General features: G+C 42.2%; 1 protein-coding gene across 5 annotated transcripts in view; it reads right to left on the bottom strand.

The window, feature by feature from the left end:
- The window catches only part of AHCYL1 (adenosylhomocysteinase like 1), a 249319-nt gene that overhangs the window by 28509 nt on the left and 202155 nt on the right, over window positions 1-18655 (bottom strand). For 4 of the 5 annotated variants that reach the window (XM_053706782.1, XM_053706784.1, XM_053706783.1 and 1 more), the window contains exons 13-15: window positions 14795-14893; window positions 14096-14164; window positions 13938-14016 (exon numbers count right to left, since the gene is read on the bottom strand). In XM_053706782.1, coding sequence (XP_053562757.1) covers window positions 13938-14016; window positions 14096-14164; window positions 14795-14893 — 247 coding nt within the window. Of the gene's footprint in view, window positions 1-13937; window positions 14017-14095; window positions 14165-14508; window positions 14552-14794; window positions 14894-18655 lie in introns of those variants that run through there. The other variant, XR_008401357.1, reaches the window with a different exon arrangement.

Below are 18655 nucleotides of genomic sequence, written 5' to 3'. Positions count from 1 at the left end.
GGGGCTTAGAATAGGTGTAATTAGCTTAAAAATCTTGTAATTTTTTTTTATTTTTTGTAATTTAGTGGGTTTTTTTTTTGTAATTTAGTTTAGTTTATTTCATTGTATTTTAGTTTAGATATTTGTAGTTTATTTAATTTATTGATAGTGTAGGTGTATTTGTAACTTAGGTTAGGATTTATTTTACAAGTAAATTGGTAATTATTTTAACTGGGTAGCTATTAAATAGTTATTAACTATTTAATAGCTATTGTACCTAGTTAAAATAAATACCAAGTTACCTGTAAAATAAATATAAACCCTAAAATAGCTAAAATGTAATTATTAATTACATTGTAGCTATGTTAGGGTTTATTTTATAGGTAAGTATTTAGATTTATATAGGAATATTTTCATTAATAATATTAATATTAGATTTATTTTAATAAGAGTTTAGTTAGGGATGTTAGAGTTAGATAGGGTTATTATACTTAATATATATATAATATAATAACGATATTAACTATATTAACCCTAATATAATTAGGGTTAATATAGTTAATATAGCTGGCGGCGGTGTAGGGGGATTAGATTAGGGGTTAATGTGTTTAATATAGGCGGCGGCGGTGTAGGGGGATTAGATTAGGGGTTAATACATTTATTATAGGTAGCAGCTGTGTAGGGGGATTTAGATTAGAGGCAAAAGAGCTGATTACTTTGCGACAAAGCCCCGCCAAAAGCCCTTTTAAGGGCTGGTAAAAGAGCAGTTTTCTTTGGGACATGCCCCGCAAAAAACAGAATTTATGCTTACCTGATAAATTTCTTTCTCCAACGGTGTGTCCGGTCCACGGCGTCATCCTTACTTGTGGGAATATTCTCTTCCCCAACAGGAAATGGCAAAGAGCACAGCAAAAGCTGCTCATATAGCCCCCCTCTGGCTCCGCCCCCCAGTCATTCGACCGACGGTTAGGAGAAAAAAGGAGAAACTATAGGGTGCCGTGGTGACTGTAGTGTATAGAGAAAGAAATTTTTCAAACCTGATTAAAAAACCAGGGCGGGCCGTGGACCGGACACACCGTTGGAGAAAGAAATTTATCAGGTAAGCATAAATTCTGTTTTCTCCAACATTGGTGTGTCCGGTCCACGGCGTCATCCTTACTTGTGGGAACCAATACCAAAGCTTTAGGACACGGATGAAGGGAGGGAGCAAATCAGGTTACCTAAACGGAAGGCACCACGGCTTGCAAAACCTTTCTCCCAAAAATAGCCTCTGAAGAAGCATAAGTATCGAATTTGTAGAATTTGGCAAAAGTGTGCAGGGAAGACCAAGTCGCTGCCTTACATATCTGATCAACAGAAGCCTCGTTCTTGAAGGCCCATGTGGAAGCCACAGCCCTAGTAGAGTGAGCTGTGATTCGTTCAGGAGGCTGCCGTCCGGCAGTCTCATAAGCCAATCGGATGATGCTTTTCAGCCAGAAAGAAAGAGAGGTAGCAGTAGCTTTTTGTCCTCTCCTCTTACCAGAGTAAACGACAAAGATGAAGTTTGTCTGAAATCCTTTGTTGCGTCCAAATAGAACTTTAAAGCACGGACCACATCTAAATTGTGTAACAAACGTTCCTTCTTTGAAACTGGATGCGGACACAGAGAAGGAACAACTATTTCCTGGTTAATATTCTTGTTGGAAACTACTTTTGGAAGAAAACCAGGCTTGGTACGCAAAACGACCTTATCTGACTGGAACACCAGATAGGGTGGATCACACTGCAAAGCAGATAATTCAGAAACTCTTCTAGCAGAAGAAATAGCAACCAAAAACAGAACTTTCCAAGATAGTAACTTAATATCTATGGAATGTAAAGGTTCAAACGGAACCCCTTGAAGAACTGAAAGAACTAAATTTAGACTCCAAGGAGGAGTCATAGGTCTGTAGACAGGCTTGATTCTGACCAAAGCCTGTACAAAAGCTTGTACATCTGGCACAACTGCCAGGCCATTGTGTAACAAAACAGATAAAGCAGAAATCTGTCCTTTAAGAGAACTCGCTGACAACCCTTTATCCAAACCCTCTTGGAGAAAGGAAAGAATCTTAGGAATTTTAATTTTACTCCAGGAGAATCCCTTGGATTCACACCAACAGATATATTTTTTCCATATTTTATGGTAAATCTTTCTAGTCACAGGTTTTCTGGCTTGGACCAGAGTATCTATCACTGAATTTGAAAACCCACGCTTGGATAAAATCAAGCGTTCAATTTCCAAGCAGTCAGCTGCAGAGAAAACAGAATTTATGCTTACCTGATAAATTACTTTCTCCAACGGTGTGTCCGGTCCACGGCGTCATCCTTACTTGTGGGATATCTCTTCCCCAACAGGAAATGGCAAAGAGTCCCAGCAAAGCTGGCCATATAGTCCCTCCTAGGCTCCGCCCACCCCAGTCATTCGACCGACGGACAGGAGGAAAAATATAGGAGAAACCATATGGTACCGTGGTGACTGTAGTTAGAGAAAATAATTCATCAGACCTGATTAAAAAACCAGGGCGGGCCGTGGACCGGACACACCGTTGGAGAAAGTAATTTATCAGGTAAGCATAAATTCTGTTTTCTCCAACATTGGTGTGTCCGGTCCATGGCGTCATCCTTACTTGTGGGAACCAATACCAAAGCTTTAGGACACGGATGAAGGGAGGGAGCAAATCAGGTTACCTAAACGGAAGGCACCACGGCTTGCAAAACCTTTCTCCCAAAAATAGCCTCCGAAGAAGCAAAAGTATCAAATTTGTAAAATTTGGCAAAAGTGTGCAGTGAAAACCAAGTCGCTGCCTTACATATCTGGTCAACAGAAGCCTCGTTCTTGAAGGCCCATGTGGAAGCCACAGCCCTAGTGGAGTGAGCTGTAATTCTTTCAGGAGGCTGCCGTCCGGCAGTCTCATAAGCCAATCGGATGATGCTTTTAAGCCAAAAGGAAAGAGGTAGAAGTCGCTTTTTGACCTCTCCTTTTACCAGAATAAACAACAAACAAAGAAGATGTTTGTCTGAAATCTTTTGTAGCCTCTAAATAGAATTTTAGAGCACGGACTACGTCCAAATTGTGTAACAAACGTTCCTTCTTTGAAACTGGATTCGGACACAAAGAAGGTACAACTATCTCCTGGTTAATATTTTTGTTAGAAACAACCTTTGGAAGAAAACCAGGCTTAGTACGCAAAACCACCTTATCTGCATGGAACACCAGATAGGGTGGAGAACACTGCAGAGCAGATAACTCAGAAACTCTTCTAGCAGAAGAAATAGCAACCAAAAACAAAACTTTCCAAGATAGTAACTTAATATCTATGGAATGTAAAGGTTCAAACGGAACCCCTTGAAGAACTGAAAGAACTAGATTTAGACTCCAGGGAGGAGTCAAAGTTCTATAAACCGGCTTGATCCTAACCAGAGCCTGAACAAATGCTTGAACATCTGGCACAACTGCCAGTCTTTTGTGTAGTAAGACAGATAAAGCAGAGATCTGTCCCTTTAGAGAACTTGCAGATAATCCTTTCTCCAAACCTTCTTGTAGAAAGGAGAGAATCCTAGGAATTTTTATCTTATTCCATGGGAATCCTTTGGATTCACACCAACAGATATATCTTTTCCATATCTTATGGTAAATCTTTCTAGTTACCGGTTTTCTGGCCTGAACCAGAGTATCTATCACAGAATCTGAAAACCCACGCTTCGATAGAATCAAGCGTTCAATCTCCAAGCCGTCAGCTGGAGGGAAACTAGATTTGGATGTTCGAATGGACCCTGAACAAGAAGGTCCTGTCTCAAAGGTAGCTTCCATGGTGGAACCGATGACATATTCACCAGGTCTGCATACCAAGTCCTGCGTGGCCAAGCAGGAGCTATCAAGATCACCGAGGCCCTCTCCTGATTGATCCTGGCTACCAGCCTGGGAATGAGAGGAAACGGTGGAAATACATAAGCTAGGTTGAAGGTCCAAGGGGCTACTAGTGCATCTACTAGAGTCGCCTTGGGATCCCTGGATCTGGACCCGTAGCAAGGAACCTTGAAGTTCTGACGAGACGCCATCAGATCCATGTCTAGAATGCCCCATAATTGAGTTATTTGGGCAAAGATCTCCGGGTGGAGTTCCCACTCCCCCGGATGGAATGTCTGACGACTCAGATAATCCGCCTCCCAGTTTTCCACACCTGGGATGTGGATCGCAGACAGGTGGCAGGAGTGATCCTCTGCCCATTGAATTATTTTGGTCACTTCTTTCATCACCAGGGAACTCCTTGTTCCCCCCTGATGATTGATATAAGCAACGGTCGTCATGTTGTCTGATTGGAATCTTATGAATCTGGCCTTTGCTAGTTGAGGCCAAGTCCTGAGAGCATTGAATATCGCTCTCAGTTCCAGAATGTTTATCGGGAGAAGAGACTCTTCCCGAGACCATAGACCCTGAGCTTTCAGGGATTCCCAGACCGCGCCCCAGCCCACTAGACTGGCGTCGGTCGTGACAATGACCCACTCTGGTCTGCGGAAGCTCATTCCCTGGGATAGATTGTCCAGGGTCAGCCACCAACGGAGTGAATCTCTGGTCTTCTGATCTACTTGAATCATTGGAGACAAGTCTGTATAGTCCCCATTCCACTGTTTGAGCATGCACAGTTGTAATGGTCTTAGATGAATTTGTGCAAAAGGAACTATGTCCATTGCTGCAACCATCAACCCTACTACTTCCATGCACTGCGCTATGGAAGGACGAGGAACAGAATGAAGAACTTGACAAGTGCTTAGAAGTTTTGACTTTCTGACCTCTGTCAGAAAAATCCTCATTTCTAAGGAATCTATTATTGTTCCCAAGAAGGGAACTCTTGTCGACGGAGACAGAGAACTTTTTTCTATGTTCACCTTCCATCCGTGTGATCTGAGAAAGGCCAGAACGATGTCTGTATGAGCCTTTGCTTTTGACAGGGACGACGCTTGTTTTAGAATATCGTCCAAGTAAGGTACTACTGCAATGCCCCTCGGTCTTAGAACCGCTAGAAGGGACCCTAGTACCTTTGTGAAAATCCTTGGAGCAGTGGCTAACCCGAATGGGAGGGCCACAAACTGGTAATGCTTGTCCAGAAAGGCGAACCTTAGGAACTGATGATGTTCTTTGTGGATAGGAATATGTAGGTACGCATCCTTTAGATCCACGGTAGTCATAAATTGACTTTCCTGGATAGTGGGTAGAATCGTTCGAATGGTTTCCATCTTGAACGATGGTACCCTGAGAAATTTGTTTAGGATCTTCAAATCCAAAATTGGTCTGAAAGTTCCCTCTTTTTTGGGAACTACGAACAGATTGGAATAAAATCCCATTCCTTGTTCCTTTATTGGAACTGGGTGTATCACTCCCATCTTTAACAGATCTTCTACACAATGTAAGAATGCCTGTCTCTTTATTTGGTTTGAGGATAAGTGAGACATGTGGAACCTTCCCCTTGGGGGTAGTTCCCTGAATTCCAGGAGATAACCCTGAGAAACTATTTCTAGCGCCCAGGGATCCTGAACATCTCTTGCCCAAGCCTGAGCAAAGAGAGAGAGTCTGCCCCCCACTAGATCCGGTCCCGGATCGGGGGCTACTCATTCATGCTGTTTTGTTAGCAGCGGCAGGCTTCTTGGCCTGCTTACCCTTGTTCCAGCCTTGCATCGGTTTCCAGGCTGGTTTGGGTTGTGAGGCATTACCCTCTTGCTTAGAGGATGCAGAATTAGAGGCCGGTCCGTTCCTGAAATTGCGAAAGGAACGAAAATTAGACTTATTCTTGGCCTTGAAAGGCCTATCTTGTGGAAGGGCGTGGCCCTTTCCCCCAGTGATGTCTGAAATAATCTCTTTCAATTCTGGTCCAAATAGAGTTTTACCTTTGAAAGGGATGTTAAGCAATTTTGTCTTGGATGACACATCCGCTGACCAAGACTTTAGCCAAAGCGCTCTGCGCGCCACGATAGCAAACCCTGAATTTTTCGCCGCTAATCTAGCTAATTGCAAAGCGGCATCTAAAATAAAAGAGTTAGCCAACTTAAGTGCGTGAACTCTGTCCATAACCTCCTCATATGGAGTCTCTCTACTAAGCGAGTTTTCTAGTTCCTCGAACCAGAACCACGCTGCTGTAGTGACAGGAACAATGCACGAAATGGGTTGTAGAAGGTAACCTTGCTGTACAAAAATCTTTTTAAGCAAACCCTTCAATTTTTTATCCATAGGATCTTTGAAAGCACAACTATCCTCGATAGGAATAGTAGTGCGTTTGTTTAGAGTAGAAACTGCCCCCTCGACCTTAGGGACTGTCTGCCATAAGTCCTTTCTGGGGTCGACCATAGGAAATAATTTCTTAAATATAGGGGGGGGGAACAAAAGGTATGCTGGGCTTTTCCCACTCCTTATTCACTATGTCCGCCACCCGCTTGGGTATAGGAAAAGCGTCGGGGTGCACCGGAACCTCTAGGAACTTGTCCATCTTGCATAATTTCTCTGGAATGACCAAGTTGTCACAATCATCCAGAGTAGATAACACCTCCTTAAGCAGTGCGCGGAGATGTTCTAATTTAAATTTAAATGTCACAACATCAGGTTCAGTTTGTTGAGAAATTTTTCCTGAATCTGAAATTTCCCCATCTGACAAAACCTCCCTCACGGCCCCTTCAGATTGGTGTGAGGGTATGAAAGAACAATTATCATCAGCGCCCTCCTGCTCTTCAGTGTTTAAAACAGAGCAATCGCGCTTTCTCTGATAAGTAGGCATTTTGGATAAAATATTTGCTATGGAGTTATCCATTACAGCCGTTAATTGTTGCATAGTAATAAGCATTGGCGCGCTAGAAGTACTAGGGGCCTCCTGTGTGGGCAAAACTGGTGTAGACACAGTAGGAGATGATGTAGTATCATGTTTACTCCCCTCATCTGAGGAATCATCTTGGGCAATTTCATTATCTGTGGCAGTACTGTCCTTACTTTGTTTGGACGCTATGGCACAATTATCACACAAATTTAAATTGGGAGACACATTGGCTTTCATACATATAGAACATAGCTTATCCGAAGGCACAGACATGTTGAACAGGCTTAAACTTGTCAATAAAGCACAAAAAACGTTTTAAAACAAAACCGTTACTGTCTCTTTAAATTTTAAACAGAAAACACTTTATTACTGAATATGTGAAAAAGTATGAAGGAATTGTTAAAAAATTACCAAAATTTCACCACAGTGTCTTAAAGCATTAAGGGTATTGCACACCAATTTTAACCCTTAAAATAACGGAACCGGAGCCGTTTACAAATTTAACCCCTTTACAGTCCCAGCTATAGCCTTTGCTGAGACCTAACCAAGCCCAGAGGGGAATACGATACCAATTGACGCCTTCTAGAAACTTTTCCAGCAACTTTCAGATCCTCACACATGCATCTGCATGCCCTGCTCTCAAAAAACAACTGCGCAGTAATGGCGCGAAAATGAGGCTCAGCCTACAACTAGGAAGGCCCCCTGACTGGAAAAGGTGTCTAACATAGTGCCTGCCGTTTAATAAACGTTCCCCAAGTTTATAAATGTGAATTGTCAGCATAAATATGAATAAAATGCCCAAATAAAGCAATCGATTTAGCCCATAAAAATGTCTACCAGTTTTATAGCCCATATTAAGCCCTTTATTCTGTTTGTTTGACTAAGAAAATGGCTTACCGGTCCCCATGAGGGGAAATGACAGCCTTCCAGCATTACATGGTCTTGTTAGAAATATGGCTAGTCATACCTTAAGCAGAAAAGTCTGCTAACTGTTTCCCCCAACTGAAGTTACTTCATCTCAACAGTCCTATGTGGAAACAGCAATCGATTTTAGTTACTGTCTGCTAAAATCATCTTCCTCTCACAAACAGAAATCTTCATCTTTTTCTGTTTCAGAGTAAATAGTACATACCAGCACTATTTTAAAATAACAAACACTTGATAGAAGAATAAAAACTACATTTAAACACCAAAAAACTCTTAACCATCTCCGTGGAGATGTTGCCTGTGCAACGGCAAAGAGAATGACTGGGGTGGGCGGAGCCAAGGAGGGACTATATGGCCAGCTTTGCTGGGACTCTTTGCCATTTGCTGTTGGGGAAGAGATATCCCACAAGTAAGGATGACGCCGTGGACCGGACACACCAATGTTGGAGAAACTAGATTTGGATGTTCGAATGGACCTTGTACTAGAAGATCCTGTCTCAAAGGTAGCTTCCATGGTGGAGCCGATGACATATTCACCAGGTCTGCATACCAAGTCCTGCGTGACCACACAGGAGCTATCAGAATCACAGAGGCCTTCTCCTGTTTGATCCTGGCTACGAGCCTGGGAAGGAGAGGAAACGGTGGAAACACATAAGCTAGGTAGAACGACCAAGGCGCCATTAATGCATCCACTAGAGTCGCCTTGGGATCCCTGGATCTGGACCCGTAACAAGGAACCTTGAAGTTCTGACGAGACGCCATCAGATCCATGTCTGGAATGCCCCATAATTGAGTTAACTGGGCAAAGACCTCCGGATGGAGTTCCCACTCCCCCGTATGGAATGTCTGACGACTCAGATAATCCGCCTCCCAGTTGTCTACTCCTGGGATGTGAATTGCAGATAGATAGCAGGAGTGATCCTCCGCCCATTTGATGATCTTGGATACCTCTCTCATCGCCAAGGAACTCTTTGTTCCTCCCTGATGGTTGATGTAAGCTACAGTCGTCATGTTGTCCGACTGGAATCTTATGAATTCGGCCTTCGCTAGTTGAGGCCAAGCCCGGAGCGCATAGAATATCGCTCTCAGTTCCAGGATGTTTATCGGGAGAAGAGACTCTTCCCGAGACCATAGACCCTGAGCTTTCAGGGAGTCCATGACCGCGCCCCAGCCTAATAGACTGGCGTCGGTCGTGACAATGACCCACTCTGGTCTGCGGAAACTCATTCCCTGAGACAGGTGATCCTGAGTCAACCACCAACGGAGTGAGTCTCTGGTTAACTGGTCTACTTGAATCTGGGGAGACAAGTCTGCATAATCCCCATTCCACTGTCTGAGCATGCACAGTTGCAATGGTCTTAGATGAATCCGAGCAAAAGGGACCACGTCCATTGCTGCAACCATTAGACCTATTACTTCCATGCACAGAGCTATGGAAGGCTGAGGAATAGATTGAAGAACTTGACAAGCCTTTAGAAGCTTTAATTTTCTGACCTCTGTCAGAAAGATCTTCATTTCTACAGAATCTATTATTGTACCCAGAAAGGGAACTCTTGTAGACGGGTACAGGGAACTCTTTTCCACGTTCACCTTCCACCCGTGAGACCTGAGAAAAGCTAATACAATGTCTGTATGAGCCTTTGATCTGGAAAGGGACGACGCTTGGATTAGAATGTCGTCTAGCTAAGGTGCCACTGCAATGCCCCTCGGTCTTAGAACCGCTAGAAGGGACCCTAGCACCTTTGTGAAGATTCTGGGAGCAGTGGCTAAACCGAACGGAAGAGCCACGAACTGGTAATGCTTGTCCAGAAAGGCGAACCTTAGGAACTGATGATGATCTTTGTGGATAGGAATATGTAGGTACGCATCCTTTAAATCCACGGTAGTCATATATTGACCCTCCTGGATTGTAGGTAAAATAGTTCGAATGGTTTCCATTTTGAACGATGGAACTCTGAGGAATTTGTTTAGAATTTTTAAATCCAGAATTGGTCTGAAAGTTCCCTCTTTTTTGGGAACTCCAAACAGGTTTGAGTAAAACCCCTGACCTTGTTCCGCTGTTGGAACTGGGTGTATCACTCCCATCTTTAAAAGGTCTCCTACGCAATGTAAGAATGCCTGTCTCTTTATTTGGTCTGAAGATAAGCGAGACATGTGGAACCTTCCCCTTGGAGGAAGTTCCTTGAATTCTAGAAGATAACCCTGAGAGACTATTTCTAGTGCCCAGGGATCCGGAACATCTCTTGCCCAAGCCTGAGCAAAGAGAGAGAGTCTGCCCCCTACTAGATCCGGTCACGGATCGGGGGCTACCCCTTCATGCTGTCTTGGTAGCAGCAGCAGGCTTCTTGGCCTGTTTGCCCTTGTTCCAGCCTTGCATTGGTTTCCAAGCTGGCTTAGCCTGGGAAGCGTTACCCTCTTGTCTAGAGGCTGCAGAGTTAGGAGACGGTCCGTTCCTGAAGTTACGAAAGGAACGAAAATTGGACTTATTCTTAGCCTTAAAAGGCCTATCCTGTGGGAGGGCATGGCCCTTTCCCCCAGTGATGTCAGAAATAATCTCCTTCAATTCTGGCCCAAAGAGGGTCTTACCTTTGAAAGGAATATTAAGTAATTTTGTCTTGGAAGACACATCCGCCGACCAAAACTTTAGCCAGAGCGCTCTGCGCGCCACAATTGCAAAACCTGAATTTTTCGCCGCTAACCTCGCCAATTGCAAAGCGGCATCTAAAATAAAGGAATTAGCTAACTTAAGTGCGTGAATTCTGTCCATGACTTCCTCATATGGAGTCTCCTTATTGAGCGACTTTTCTAGTTCATCGAACCAAAAACACGCCGCCGTAGTGACAGGAATAATGCACAAAATTGGTTGGAGGAGGAAACCTTGCTGAACAAAAATCTTTTTAAGCAAACCCTCCAATTTTTTATCCATAGGATCTTTGAAAGCACAATTGTCCTCAATGGGAATAGTCGTGCGTTTGGCCAGCGTAGAAACTGCCCCCTCAACCTTAGGGACTGTTTGCCATGTGTCCTTCCTTGGGTCGACCATGGGGAACATTTTCTTAAATATAGGAGGTGGGACAAAAGGTATGCCTGGTTTCTCCCACTCCTTAGTCACTATGTCCGCCACCCTTTTAGGTATCGGAAAGGCATCAGGGTGCACAGGGACCTCAAGGAATTTGTCCATTTTGCACAATTTTTCTGGAATGATCAAAGAGTCACAATCATCCAGAGTAGTTAGTACCTCCTTAAGTAAGGCGCGGAGATGTTCTAACTTAAATTTAAACGTCACAACATCAGGTTCTGCCTGTTGAGAAACTCTTCCTGAATCAGAAATTTCTCCCTCCGACAGACCCTCCCTCACTGCCAATTCTGACTGGTGTGAGGGTATGACCGATAAATTATCGTCAGCGCACTCTTGCTCTTCCACTGTATTTAAAACTGAGCAATCACGCTTTCTTTGAAATGCTGGCATTTTGGATAAAATATTAGCTATAGAATTATCCATTACAGCTGTTAATTGTTGCATAGTAACAAGCATTGGCGCGCTAGATGTACTAGGTGACGCCTGCGCGGGCATAACTGGTATTGACACAGAAGGAGAGGATAATGAACTATCCCCACTACCTTCATTTGAGGAATCATCTTGGGCAACCTTATTAACTGTGACAGTACTGTCCTTACTATGTCTGGACGCCATGGCACAATACATTTAAAGGGGGGACCACCTTGGCCTCTATACATACAGAACATGTTCTATCTGAAGGTACAGACATGTTAGACAGGCTTATACAAGCTATTAATGCAATAAAACCGTTTTTAAACAAAAACGTTACTGTCTCTTTAAATGTTAAACAGAACACATCTTTATTTCTGAATGTGTGAAAAACTATGAAGGAAATATCCGATCCTTACCAAATTTGCACCCTAGTGTCTTAATGCTTTGAAAGTATTGCACACCAAGTTTTAAGTTTGTAACCCTTTAAATGAGGAAACCGGAGCTATTTTATCAAATTAACCATTTTAAACCCACTACAGTCCCAGCCACAGCGTTTGCTGCGACTTCACCTGTCCTTGGGGGTTATTCGCCACAGAAATAAGCCTTCCAGAAAAGTTTTTAATGGCCACCAGACCCTCTCACATGAAGCTGCATGCACTGCATCCAAAAGAAACTGCGCAGTTATGGCGCGAAACTGAGGCTCTGCCTACTATAGTGAAAGGCCCTTCCTGACTGGAAAAGGTGTCTAAACGCCTGCCTGACACTTAAAAACGTTACCAAAGTATTTTCAAATTTTAAAACACTTCAAACAACTTATAAATATCGAATAAATCAATCGATTTTGCCCACAATAGTTGTCAACCAGTATATAGCCCATTAATAAGCCTTTCTGTTATGAGTCTAAGAAAATGGCTTACCGATCCCAAAGAGGGAAAATGACAGTCTTCTAGCATTACTAAGTCTTGTTAGAAAATGGACTAGTCATACCTTGAGCAGAAAAGTCTGCAAACTGTTCCCCCCAACTGAAGTTCTCTGGGCTCAACAGTCCTGCGTGGGAACAGCAATTGATTTTAGTTACTGCTGCTAAAATCATACTCCTCTTTTAAACAAAACTCTTCATCCTTTTCTGTTTTAGAGTAAATAGTACAAACCGGCACTATTTTAAAATAACAAACTCTTGATAGAAGAATAAAAAACTACAACTAACACCACATACCCACATACTCTTCACTATCTCCGTGGAGATGCTACTTGTTCAGAGCGGCAAAGAGAATGACTGGGGGGCGGAGCCAGAGGGGGGGCTATATGGGCAGCTTTTGCTGTGCTCTTTGCCATTTCCTGTTGGGGAAGAGAATATTCCCACAAGTAATGATGACGCCGTGGACCGGACACACCAATGTTGGAGAAAGCCCTTTTAAGGGCTGGCAAAAAAGCAGTTTACTTTGGGGTAATGCCACACAAAAAGCCCTTTTCAGGGCTATTTTTAGGGTTAGACTTAGGTTTAGTGGTAGGGATAGTTTAGTATTTTAGGGGTTAATTAATTTAATATAGCTGGCGGCGGGGTAGGGGGATTAGATTAGGGGTTAATTAATTTAATATAGGTGGCGGCGGGGTAGGAGCATTAAATTAGGGGTTAATTAATTTAATATAGGTGGCGGCGGGGTCCAGGAGCGGCGGTTTAGGGGTTAAATATTTTATTAGGGATTGTGGCGGGGGATCGCGGTTGACAGATAGATAGATATTGCGCATGCGTTAAATGTTAGGTTTTATTTAGCAGATCGTGGGTGACAGGTAGATAGACATTGCGCATGCGTTAGGTGTTAGGTTTATTTGGCAGGTAGTTTAGGGAGTTACGGGGCTCCAATAGACAGCGTAAGGCTTACTACGGCTGCTTTTTGTGGCGAGATGAAAATGGAGTAAGATTTCTCCATTTTCGCCACGTAAGTCCTTACGCTGTATATTGGATACAAAACTGCGCGGGTTTGGTATACCTGCCTATGGCCCAAAAAACTACGGGCGACGGCAGAAATATACGGGCGTAACTTCTAGGTTACGCCGTATATAGGATACCAAACCAGCGCAAAATTCAGCGTCGCCGGCATTTGCAGGCGACGCTGCATATCGGATCGTGCCCCAGATGCGTTGCGTATAGGGATTTTACCTAATAGAACGAAGTAGAGTACTATGCAGTAATATAAGCGGAACGGAAACAACTTGGCTTATTATGGTTCCGCTTTTAGTGTTCCTAGTTTATCGCGCATGCGCTAACGGCCGTGAACGCGCTTTGCATTGAAGTAGGAGAGATGGGATATCACTGGCAGCTAGCTTGAAGAAGAAGCTCTATACGTCACGGTGGGGGGAGTTACGCAGCCATATTAGGACACCAATTTTGAAGTTATCGTAGACGATTCAACAGTGAAGGCAGGAAGTAAGAGAAAGGGGGCACGTTGCAGCTTGATCTTTATTTATAGTTTTTCAACATAGATTAATGTTGTGGGAAGTGTTGAATATCCCTTTAAAACCCACTAATGAAACTGCAGAAAAGGCAGGTGAAGAGAATATTAAACATGATCTTGCCTTTACAACTAGGCCCCTCAGAAACCTCTTAAGACCTTATTATTCTAGACAGTTGACAAAAACAAATCATAAGGCAATATATTTATATAAAATATACTATTTTTCAGCATAGTGGAGCTACCACATTATATCTTGTGACTTACCCATTTTCTTGGGTAGAAGGTAAACATCCTGCTTGTATCGGCCTTCTGGAGCATTATATAATTCTATCAATGCCAGAGCCTGTGAGACAAGAACAGTAAGGATGAAACCATTGTCTTACTTGTACTCAAAGAAACTACTCCCTGATAGTAACACTTACCTCTGTAGTAGCGGTTATTGACAATACAAAGGTGGGAATGGTTGAGCAGCTCAAATTGAGAAGACGACCCTGAAATGCACATCAAATATTTACTAATATGACAACGTCACGTTCTGTGACCAGTTTCTTGTATTAAGTGAAAGACAGATATATTAAATTGTTTATTAAAATTGACGTGTTTTCAATAGACTTATATGTGCCACCATGTTTCAGAAGACAAAAACATTAAAACTGGCAAGCCCCATATACTGTGACAAATGAAATGATGCTTTCTGTTCCGCAGTAACAGAAAAATCTGTAACAAAACTTTAAATACCAATAATACCCACCACCAATACCTGATGTGGCAACCAAAGGTATCAGTATAAAAATCCACATTTGACAACAATAATATAGCACTCATGCTCACATACCTCAGCTGGTTTCAGTCAGAACATCTTCTGTGATAAATGGGCCCTGTAAAGGGGTAAGAAGCAAGCACTTCTACTTTTTTTTCTCATGCATTTTGCTAGATGAAATTTGTACCTCATGAAGTTCACCACAATATGTGTCACAAAGGAAGGCAATATTTTAATGTTGTTCTAAGACTCCTTTATAAGATGCAGGTCATTAATACTCTGCAACCATTAACACTATATTCCTGCATTACATAAACAAAACATATAATATATATGCAGCATGTACCCAATCAATACCTACCTCAGCTAACAGAACAATTCTCTTCCCATCTGGCCAAATGACATGATCCACTTGAGATCGGATTCTCTCCCAAGTTAGCTCAGGGGTACGAAGACTGGCCTAAAAACGAAACGTATTACTGTGCATCAGAATGAAAGAGCAGAAACTACCACCTAATACTTTAGAGCATTGCCTATAATCTACTTCTTGCATTTCAAACATCACATGGTAATTCAAGGATATTTGAGAATGTGCACCTAAACTGGCGATAATCTTCTAAAAAAAAATCTCTAGTGTCCATGGTACATTTTAAAGTGTAAATGAACATTGAAAGGAACAGTCTACACCAGAATTTTTATTTTAAAAAGATAGATAATCCCTTTATTACCCATTCCCCAGTTTTGCATAACCAACAGTTATATTAATCCACTTTTTACCTCTGTGATTATCTTGTATCTAAGCCTCTGCAGACTGCCCCATATCTTAGTTCTTTTGACAGACTTGCATTTTAGCCAATCAGTGCTGACTCCTAGGTAACTCCATGGGTGTAAGTACATTGTTATTTATATGGCCCACATGAAGTAACGCCCTCTAGCTGTGAAAAACTGTCAAATGTATTCAGATAAGAGGCGACTTTCAAGGACTAAGAAATTAGCATATGAGCCTACCTAGGTTTAGCTTTCAACTAAGAATACCAGGAGAACAAAGCAAAATTGATGATAAAATAAAATTACATGCCCTATCTTATTAATTAAAGTTTATTTTTGACTAGACTGTCCCTTTAAAGAAACATTCTTTTTTTTTCTAAATCCATACTATACATCAGCAATCAAAACTATACTGCTGATATATAGATGGATTCATAAGTAAACATATTAAGAGCGTTAAAGGGACAGTAAAGTCAAAATTCATTTTTCATGATTCAGATAGAGCATGCCGTTTTGATTTTTTTTTCCAAATGTACTTCTATTATTTCATTTGCTTCATTCTCTTGGTATCCATTGTTGAAGGAGAAGCATTGCTCCTCTTGAGCCTATCTAGGTATGATTTTTAACAAAGGATACTAAGAGAATTAAAGGGACATGAAACTCCAACATTTTCTTTCATGATCCAGATACAGCATGTGATTTAAAATACAGTTCTAGTTTACTTCTATTATCATTTTTTTTTACATTCTCTTGGTATCTTTTGTTAAAAAGCAGGGACGTAGTATGCTTAGAAGCTAGCCCATTTCCCCTTTCTGGAGAACTATATGACAGCACTTTTACAAGAATGTTATCCAATTGCAGGAGCATTAGATGGCAGCACTATTTCCTGCAGGCATCTCTTGAACACAGAATATCATGGGAATTTTGATAATAGAAGTAAATTGGAAACTTTTTATAATTATATGCTCTGCCTGAATCATAAAATATTATTTTTGGGTTTCATACCCCTTTAAGCAAAATTTGATTTTACCAAGTAAATGGTAAAACATTTTTAAACTGTATGCTCTATCTGAATCATGAAAGAAAAATGTTGGATTTCATGTCCCTTTAAGCTGAGCAGTATGAAATTAGCCCAGAGTTCCATCCTGGGTGCTCATGCCCCAGGATCACCACTGTCCTAGGGAATTCTAACTTTACATTAAAAAACAAAATCAACTTAAGATTCACCTTTTAACCATGCAATTTTATCTAATATACACAAGCTGCCCAACACTACAGGCCTCTATTTCACTTTTCCTATATTTGTAATTTTAGCTGAATATTTATTTTAGCATTTAAAAACTACAGTGTGTAATAAAAAAAGTACATTGGAGAAAATTAATTGTTTTTAATGAACCCCTTAACGGCATACGTCGTACAGGGTACGTCTTGCACAAACTGGTCTTTAAAGACCAGTGACGTACCCTGTACGACGTTAGGGGGGACGTCAGGATTGCTTCCAGCCGCTTTCCGGTTATTGCAGTGATGCCTCGATATCGAGACATCCTGCAATAACATTTTTTTAACCATCCGATGCAGACCTCTCTGCACCTTACATCGATGGCCGAAAATCGTTGGTGGGTGGGAGCCGAAGTGGGAGGCGGGTGGCCGGCCATCAATGGCTTCTTTGATTAATAGGGGGGTGGGATCGCCGGACGCGCGCGCGCACAGGGGTGGCGGGCAGGTGTGTGCACGGGGAGGGAGCGGGTGGGAACCGATGCACTACAGAAAAAATGTATACTTATAAGTGGGAGAAAGGGGGGAGGGAATGGGTTAATAAAATAGCTAAGGGATCTGGGAGGGGGAAGGGTCTTTGGGGGGGAAGCTACACTACAGAAAAAGAAAGTTAAAAAAAATAATCTATTTTTGTATAAACTGGGAACTGGCAGACAGTTGCCAGTACCCAATATGGCTCCAAATAAGGTAGATGGGGAGGGTTAGAGAGCTGTTTGGTGGGGGGGGATCAGGAAAGTTGGAGGATAAGGGGGACCATACACAGCAGCATATGTAAATATACTATTAAAAAAAACATAATTTATGCTTAGCTGATAAATTTCTTTCTCTTGTGGTGTATCCAGTCCACGGGTTCATCCATTAATTGTGGGATATTCTCCTTCCCAACAGGAAGTTGCAAGAGGACACCCACAGCAGAGCTGTCTATATAGCTCCTCCCCTAACTGCCACCCCCAGTCATTCGACCGAAGACAAGCAAGAAAAAGGAGAAACTATAGGGTGCAGTGGTGACTGTAGTTTAAAAATAAAAAACACCTGCCTTAAAGTGACAGGGCGGGCCGTGGACTGGATACACCACAAGAGAAAAATTTATCAGGTAAGCATAAATTTTGTTTTCTCTTGTAAGGTGTATCCAGTCCACGGGTTCATCCATTACTTGTGGGATACCAATACCAAAGCTTTAGGACACGGATGAAGGGAGGGACAAGGCAGGGACTTAAGCGAAAGGCACCACTGCCTGCAAGACCTTTCTCCCAAAAATAGCCTCCGAGGAAGCAAAAGTATCAAATTTGTAGAATTTAGAAAAAGTATGAAGTGAAGACCAAGTCGCCGCCTTACAAATCTGTTCAACAGAGGCCTCATTTTTAAAAGCCCATGTGGAAGCTACCGCTCTAGTGGAATGAGCTGTAATTCTTTGAGGAGGCTGCTGGCCAGCAGTCTCATAAGCTAAACGGATTATGCTTCTCAGCCAAAAAGAAAGAGAAGATGCCGAAGCCTTTTGGCCTCTCCTCTGTCCAGAGTAGACAACAAACAATGCAGATGTTTGACGAAAATCCTTAGTAGATTGTAAATAAAACTTTAAAGCACGAACCACGTCAAGATTGTGTAATAGACGTTCCTTCTTTGAAGAAGGATTAGGACACAGTGACGGAACAACAATCTCCTGATTGATATTCTTATTAGATACCACCTTAGGAAGAAACCCAGGTTTGGTACGCAAAACTACCTTATCTGCATGGAAGATCAGATAAGGGGAATCACACTGTAAGGCAGATAACTCTGAAACTCTTCGAGCCGAAGAGATAGCTACCAAAAACAGAACTTTCCAAGATAAAAGCTTGATATCTATGGAATGCAGAGGTTCAAACGGAACCCCTTGAAGAACTTTAAGAACTAAATTTAAACTCCATGGTGGAGCAACAGGTTTAAACACAGGCTTGATTCTAACTAAAGCCTGACAAAACGCCTGAACGTCTGGAACATCTGCCAGACGCTTGTGCAGAAGAATAGACAGAGCAGAAATCTGTCCCTTTAAGGAACTAGCTGACAATCCCTTCTCCAATCCTTCTTGGAGAAAGGATAATATCCTAGGAATCCTGACTTTACTCCATGAGTAACCCTTGGATTCACACCAATGAAGATATTTACACCATATCTTATGATAGATTTTCCTGGTGACAGG

The sequence above is a fragment of the Bombina bombina genome, chromosome 3 (genome assembly GCF_027579735.1).
Source record: "Bombina bombina isolate aBomBom1 chromosome 3, aBomBom1.pri, whole genome shotgun sequence".
Classification (NCBI taxonomy): domain Eukaryota; kingdom Metazoa; phylum Chordata; class Amphibia; order Anura; family Bombinatoridae; genus Bombina; species Bombina bombina.
The sequence above is the reverse complement of the archived record's forward strand: the minus strand, read 5'-3'. Positions and strand labels throughout refer to the sequence as shown.